The following is a 7,175-nucleotide window of genomic DNA, read 5'->3' on the forward strand; positions in this document are numbered from 1 at the left end:
GCTAACCTGAAACCCAGGGCCATATGCTTCCAACTGCTTTACTTTGGGTGTTTATCTGCTCTTTTTCTTAATACCATTAATAGCTGCAGTCAGAACACTTGAAAGGCCCCAGATGGTGGCTGCAGTAGGCATGAAGGGCGACCCACTGACAGAGCACAAAGGGTGGGATAAGGTTATTAACACCTTATTAGTTTCCTTATTTACTTCTTCCTGTACTCTTTTATTACATTGAGCTCAGCCTCTTTAATGGCTGATGCAGTGCTTTTGAAATCAAACGACTGTATTCAGATAAACACATCGTTCTGTTGTTATCCCAGTCAGTTGAAGCATTTCTTGGGATTCTTTTACCGACGAACAAATGATGCCAGGAACCGCTGGAAATTAAGGAGTCCCGGGTTAAACTGTGTATTCTTTTTTTTTTTTCCTATGTTTATCCACGTAACCAGCATTCTCCTTTCTAGCCTGGCCAGCAGATCTTACTACGTTTTTAAAAACAGAACTAACGTTTATATTATAAAGTGAAAATGTTCAAATGGCTTTTTGTAGCCCAAACTAACTCCATCATGTTTCAAAATGTTTTCCAAAGACACAGAATGCAAAAGTCCTTTAAGCAGAGCCCTGAAATCAGTACTAACTTAGTTCATAGAATTATTTTGTTATAGGGGACTTGCATTGGGTACGTAATATCAATAAAGATGATCTGAATAAGTATGGTAAAGGGGAAGGAGGTATTATACTGGGATTGATTAAGATGGGGGGTGTTTAGACACCCTTACATGTTATTATTGTTTTTTTTAATAAAATCCCTCCTTGGAAGCCGAGCTCCAAGACAGGGTGGACTTGCATCGTCCACCCGGAGAATCCTAGCTTTTTTGTTCCCACCCTATGCCTAAGAAACAGCAGCAGGTCAGGCTTTCAGTTTCCTCGTCTCAGTGTCCTTGGCTACACTGTGTACAGTTTATTAATTGAAGAAAAGCCCGAGGACTTCCATTCTCAACCCCAGGCATTGTGAAGACTTCGTGTAATGTTCACACTTGGCCAGGATTCAAGTATCAAGAGTGAGTCCAGGATTCAAGTATCAAGAGTGAGTCATAATGGGTGGCAAAATTGTCTTTTCCTCAATCCACTGCTGAATTCTTCCCTTTTATGAGCTGCCTTTTGTGAAAGCGGCCAATTGAATTTACAAGAGCATTGAGTATCAGAGTCTATCTGGCCCTGTCAGTGACAGACACATTAACCTTCAGATCTGCGTTCCCAGGCATCTCAATAGCATCCCCCCACTCCCCAAAAGAGCCCGCTGCATACTAGATGAGACCTTTCATACCTTTTAATTACCTTCTCCCACAAAAGAGCTGCACTCTCCCGCCTTTTTCCAGGCAAACAGCTAAATGTTGCACTTGTTTCTGCAGTGAGGAGGGGGATCGTTTTGGGTGAGCCCTTGCAATAAAATTCTAGCACACAGGATCTGGCTAAGGATGCTCTCTGGTTCTCAGAGTAATTTTAGGGCGTTTTGGAAGCCAGTGCGCTTTGCCTTTAAATATTGCGGGTAGCTTTGGCACTGTTGGTCCACTTAGACATTTAGAAATGAGGCTCTGATAGTTTTCTAAGCTCTATTTTAAAACCCAGCAAAACAAAGCAAAAGCACCAACTCAGTGAATACATATAATTTATACCTCAGGTTTCTAGCTTTATTTTTTCATCTCTCAAACTCCTTCCCTCCAAAAAAAAAAAATAATCACAACTTGGGTTTTTAAAATGAGTTTATTTTCTTTCAAACGCCTTCATTTTTTGGAACTTTTGGACACAAACCAACACAAGAGCTTTGGCATATACATAATCTCTGAACCACGAGTACAAAACTATTTCAACTTTGAAAAAAACAAAGAGAAAGAATTGTAATAGAAAGGTATTTTACGGTAAAAAATACAATGTGCTGTCACAAAACATCTGCAAATAAATATTTATGTTACAAGGGAGGTCCCATAGAACGGAACCAGAATGGGTCTATCTATGCCAGTCCACTGTCCTTGGTACTGCCGCTCACCATGGCCTCCAGACTGAGTCCCCGGCCTCGGAGCCTGTGTTGCCCCCCACAGGGCTCACCGCTGGTAGCTTGGGGCAGAATGAGGTAAGGCCTTGAATGGGGGACATGGCTCCTGGACTACCGGGAACGTTGGCATTGGCGTACAAGGGGATCACAGGGCCACTGCCCGAGGAGGCGAAAGCAGGGTTGGGGATCAGGAAGGCGAACTGTCCGTCAGTGGCCGGCACTAACTGGAAGCCCCCGTAGACCTTGGGGGCCCCGGAGTCAGCAGGATTCAGTTTGCAGCCTAGGGGTCCCGGGGCGGAGCTGGCAGCGGGTGGGAGCTGTACATGCACCGGTTGAGAAGCCGGGGCCTGCGAGTAGTTCATGGCTACTATTTGGCCCAGACAGGCAGCTAGGTGGCTGAGCAGGCGCGTCCGGACCTCAGTGTTGACCCCCTCGCAGGTGGACAGGAAACGGGTCACCTCGTTCATGCACTCGTTAAATCCTGCCCGGTACTTGCCAATGACACTCGGATCCGCGCTCAAGGCAGCTGAGGAAGGAAAACGCACATTTTTAAAAATTCAGAAGACCTGAGATCACCAGGAGAACAGAACACCCCCCCTCCCCCAATTAATTATTAATCCCACCGCTTGCATAAAACTGTGATCCACTCCGATCTCAAATAAGTCTTAAATAATATAGATCAGATGTGTTAAAACCCTTGGTATTAACTTAGGCCCTTGCCACCACATTTTTCCCTCCATTTGCATCCCTCTCCACCAACAGACACAAAAAAGAGGCCGAATTGGCACCAACAACCCCCTACCTACACAACTGCCAGTATATCCATCACCACCCCCTGGGCAGACCTCTTGCAACATCCAGACGACCGTATTAACCTATCCCGGCCCAGATGCTCCGAATATGATCTTACCTGTCATCTGGGCTCGCTGCAGGTTTCTCAGGTGCTTTACGGTCATCTCCAGGATATCGGCCTTCTCCAGCTTGGAGTGTCTGGAGCTCTGCAGAGAGAGAGAGAGAGGGGGTGAGCGACAGAACTCCCGAGAAACGACCCCCTACAGCAAAGAGCCCCGAGAACACGATGAACTTACATCTTTCTTTAGCGCGTCCAGAATGAGAGTCTTGAGCTGCCCCAGGCTTTCGTTGATCCGGGCTCGGCGACGCTTTTCCATGATGGGTTTGGAAGACTGAACGAAAAAAAAAACACGAAAAAGAAGAAAGGCTGATGAGTGCAGAGCTTACACATGATTTATTCTCACAAATACTCTCCCCCATCATCTGTTCTTACAGAGACACACAAAACATCCCATTGCCCTCCCCTCCATAGAAACACACATCTTTTCTTTCACAAAGCCCCTACTATCCTCCTTACCCATCACCTATGCGTGTACACACTTCTCTTGCTACATCGTCCCTTCCACTATTCTTACTTATGCACGCACGCCCGGAGCAGGACAGCTGCAGACTGCATTTTGCCATTTACCTTCCTGTGCTCACTGGCACTCTTAGGTTTGTCCGGAGTCTGAGCAGCACTAGCGGGGGCTCCAGCAATGGGGGAGGCGGTGGGTTTCTCCATCGTATCCGCCGGCATTTTCCTATTTAAAGCAAATGCTACCGAAAGTTGGCTAGTTCTGACTGGACGTTGCATGCGCGCAGGTTTCCTGTATCCTTTTGCGCTGGCACACGCCTGAAAGAGCCCAGCCGGCTGGATGCACTGCTAGACAGCGAACGCATCAGCCGCCTCTGCTTTACACACCAGGAATTCTCCGTCTGGCCCGTTCGGGTGCAGATTGTCCCTATTTATAGCCTCATAGCGGCTCCCAGCTCGTGTGAAACCTTCTCAGCATTCTTTCCCACACTCGCAGCAGCCAATCGGCGCCAAGACTCACCCACAGGGGCTCATGCCAAGCCTCTGATTGGACAACACCCCCGCGAGCTGTCAGTCACGCGCTGGGCTCAAATCGGTCCCTACGCAGAAATCAACCGCTAGAGCCAAGCTGGTTCCAGCGGCTTGCCAGACTGCAGGAGCGGCGGCTGTGGTGTGCTTCCAAGCGGGGCCGGGCGGGGGCGAGTGAGAGAGAAAATGATAACAAGAGCCATGCATTAAAGCAAAAAGCGTGAGCGCCATAGGGCTGAGATTAACCCGCTCCAGTACTGCAGCCACTGTACAGTTTCTTGCATTAACATATATGTATACTTTGGGAGAAAGGCCGCAAAGGGGAGGTCTAGACATTTCAACACATCCCTGGCATAAATGCACAGGAGGCAAGTCTCCTGCTTCAATTGAAGTAATTTAAGGAAAAAAGTGGTGATTCTTGTGTGATGCCTTCTAGTGGATGTGATAGAGCAGACTGACTTCAAGAAAGCATGGGACTAACATATATATAAGGAGAGGCAGGAATAGTAGATGGTATTGAATGGTCATATGGTCTTTATGTGTCATCATTTTCTTTGTTGCTATGTTTCTGTCCAGGTACAGTGAAAGAGTTTATGCAATTCCAGGCGTACCTAAGAACCTATTATACTCACAGAGCTGGTATCTATGCATCTAGTTAATGCATCCAAATTCTTAGCAGAATTAGCCTATCTCCAGGAAAACTCAGAAAAATGTTTGCAAGGGAAGATTTTGAGCTTAGGATGTACAGCAATTATTTTTAGCCCAGCACTCTATTTTAAAATAATATATTTAAAATGTTATTGTTATTTGCCGTCTTGTTTTTCTTAAAATTAATTTAAAAAATACTTGCCCTGAGAAAAAGTTCGTTTAACTTTGATTTCTCATTCTGGTACATTTGTTATTAAACTCGTCTGGAAATAAGAGTCACCTTTATATTGTATATTTGACAAAATTTGTGAGAGTTATCCATGAGATCAGTATACATATCAAGCTCTCAAAAAGGTGTATTTCATGATATGAAACGAATATTTTATTCACAATAATTATATCAGGTCATGGAAATACCAATGGATACATTTAGGAAGAACTATAACAATTCGGTTTAATATAGCTGTTGATTAAACTATTTACAGTAAACAATAATGCATATGTTTCTTTCCTCGTGGCTGTTTCACACGCTTAATTTGAAAAATAACCAAAACACAACTGTAAATATTATTCTCATTAAAAATTCCACAAACATGCGACTTGAAATACATTTCTTCTGCTTTCTCTGTGTTTTCGTTTTACGTTATAATTTATTACATTTTTTAGATGTTTCACAGCCTTCGGTTGTGTTCATAAACATCGCATAAACGCTGTTTCTATGTTGCACAATGGTCAAAGGACTAACTTTATAAAAAGAGTTATTAAGTAAACAACCGATTTTCAGAGGATAGCATGACGAAAGAACAGCTTTTGAAAGGAGGGCGCATTCTAAGGTAAACTTATTGCCCGCTGTGTGCGAGGGTTTTCCAAGCTCCTCTTGCACTCTTTGCCAGCAGTCTGCCTGCTCAAGGCAGAATCTTTCCTCCAGCTGTTTCCAGCTTCCAGGGGACGTCCCGAACCAGTGCAGCTGTACCGGCACGCGAAGTCCTCCCGCGTGCCACGGGGGTAGCCAATAAGCCTGTGCCGCTCGGCTCAGCAAGCCAGAAGCCGGTGCTCATTGGCTGGCAGGATCCCTAGCTGTCAATCAATGGCAGCGTCCATGCGCGTGCCTCTCCGGACGCCCAGAGTCGCGTGCGCGCGCGCTCTCGCAGCCTACGCTCAGTCACCTGAGAGCACGTGCCGCCGTAACCTCCTTGGGTCTGTTCGCCTTGCAAGAGCCTAGGAGCTCGAGCCTTGATCCGGGAATAACCACGCCCCTTAGAGAGAGAGAGGCCACATACTGCGGCGCGGGCGACTCGCTCTGCCACGCCTTCTTTGGCGCTGGTTAGATCGCTGGGTTTGTGCTTCCGATCATGATGCCACCTTCCTGAGAAAACGGGAGGCACACGCCTGGCGCCTCTCTGCTAATCAGCGGGGCAGGGATAGCAGAGGGTGCGGGAATTACTGGAGCAGAAGAATAGGAATAGCACAGCGCAGGGGAAGAGAGATAAGTGCATTAAAAGGGCACTACACGCATATGGGGCATTGCCAAGGATAGATGGTATGGAATCGATTTAGTAGGGGGCAAGAGCATTATCTGCCTTTATTGCTGTTTTATTAGGGGAACTAATTAAGGGATTGATTTTCGCCAGATTCCAGAGGACTTCACTTAAGTTGTATATTATTTTGGGTCTTATTTGAACTTCCAAATGCTAAGGACACTTCCAGTAGGATATCAGGACTTAGGCTAAAGACTTAAGTCCAAATCAATAAAGTTTCAAGTTTATTATTCATTTACTTTCCTGCCCCATGGAAGGCCTTCTGGGTGGCTTACAATATAAAATAAATCAGAAGCAAGAAACTAGAGAAATGAGGCTTAGACATGACTTACAGGCTAGCGGTAGAATTACAATAATACATAGGATGGGAGGTTGAGGGGGAAACAAGAGGGAATGCCACAAGTATCTTCAGGATTCTCCCAGGAACCACTAGGAATTCATATAGAGATTAGTGGTATGCATCATTGAAAAAAATGGGTCTTTAGGTCTGTTTGAAGTTTCTCAAGTGATGTCTGTTGGCAAAGAGAGATGGGAAGACAGTTCCACAGTTGGGGCCCTTGTACACTAAAAATAGTGTCAGGTGTGCTCATGGGTAATTTCTTGGTGTCTGGGTACTACTAATTGATTGTGTTGTGCAACTTAAGAAAATCATGCTAAAATCCTAAGATGAAGTGTTTTCCAACTAAATTGAAAGCAGGGATACAGCACATACCACACAAACCAATTAGAAAAGTAATACACATTTTATTGAAGCTGAAATCTTAAGAGCATCCATCCAACATGGCCACGTTTCACCTGTAAGGCTGTGTCAGGGGCAAATAATTAGAGAGAATTAGAGCCCGACCGAAATTCGGTTTCATTTTCGGTTCTGGTGCCAAAACCCACTCAAAAAGCTGTTTACGGCAAGTTTCTGTTTCTGCAAAAAAGCTTTCTGCAGGGTATCGGTTATGGACGAAACTGGTCTCTTGTTTACAGTGGTTGCCGAAACCCCGCCCCAGCCCTGGAAGAGGAGCTGACCTCCAGCAGCAAAAGAAGCAGCCCACCG

The 7,175-nt window shown here is 45.5% G+C and overlaps 1 protein-coding gene across 1 annotated transcript; it reads right to left on the reverse strand.

Annotated features, from left to right (window-relative positions):
* Positions 1-1,742: 1,742 nt before the first annotated feature.
* Positions 1,743-3,815, reverse strand: HES4 (hes family bHLH transcription factor 4). Its single transcript, XM_030222437.1, has 4 exons — positions 3,531-3,815; positions 3,139-3,234; positions 2,961-3,048; positions 1,743-2,576 (listed from the first exon to the last, which is right to left on the reverse strand). Exons 1-4 carry the CDS (start codon positions 3,693-3,695, stop codon positions 2,041-2,043), a joined length of 885 nt encoding a protein of 294 aa, XP_030078297.1. The 5' UTR covers positions 3,696-3,815; the 3' UTR covers positions 1,743-2,040.
* Between the last annotated feature and the right edge of the window lie 3,360 nt (positions 3,816-7,175).

This window comes from Microcaecilia unicolor, chromosome 13 (genome assembly GCF_901765095.1).
Source record: "Microcaecilia unicolor chromosome 13, aMicUni1.1, whole genome shotgun sequence".
Lineage (NCBI taxonomy): Eukaryota > Metazoa > Chordata > Amphibia > Gymnophiona > Siphonopidae > Microcaecilia > Microcaecilia unicolor.

What these genes read in the sequence shown, in the direction of transcription:
- HES4 (XM_030222437.1), bottom strand. Translation starts at nt 3,695, where the DNA reads ATGCAACGTCCAGTCAGAACTAGCCAACTTTCGGTAGCATTTGCTTTA. An exon ending in GTGCCAGTGAGCACAGGAAG is followed by an intron (nt 3,235 to 3,530) that starts GTAAATGGCAAA and finishes TTTTTCGTTCAG; the next exon opens with TCTTCCAAACCCATCATGGA. An exon ending in TGGACGCGCTAAAGAAAGAT is followed by an intron (nt 3,049 to 3,138) that starts GTAAGTTCATCG and finishes CTCTCTCTGCAG; the next exon opens with AGCTCCAGACACTCCAAGCT.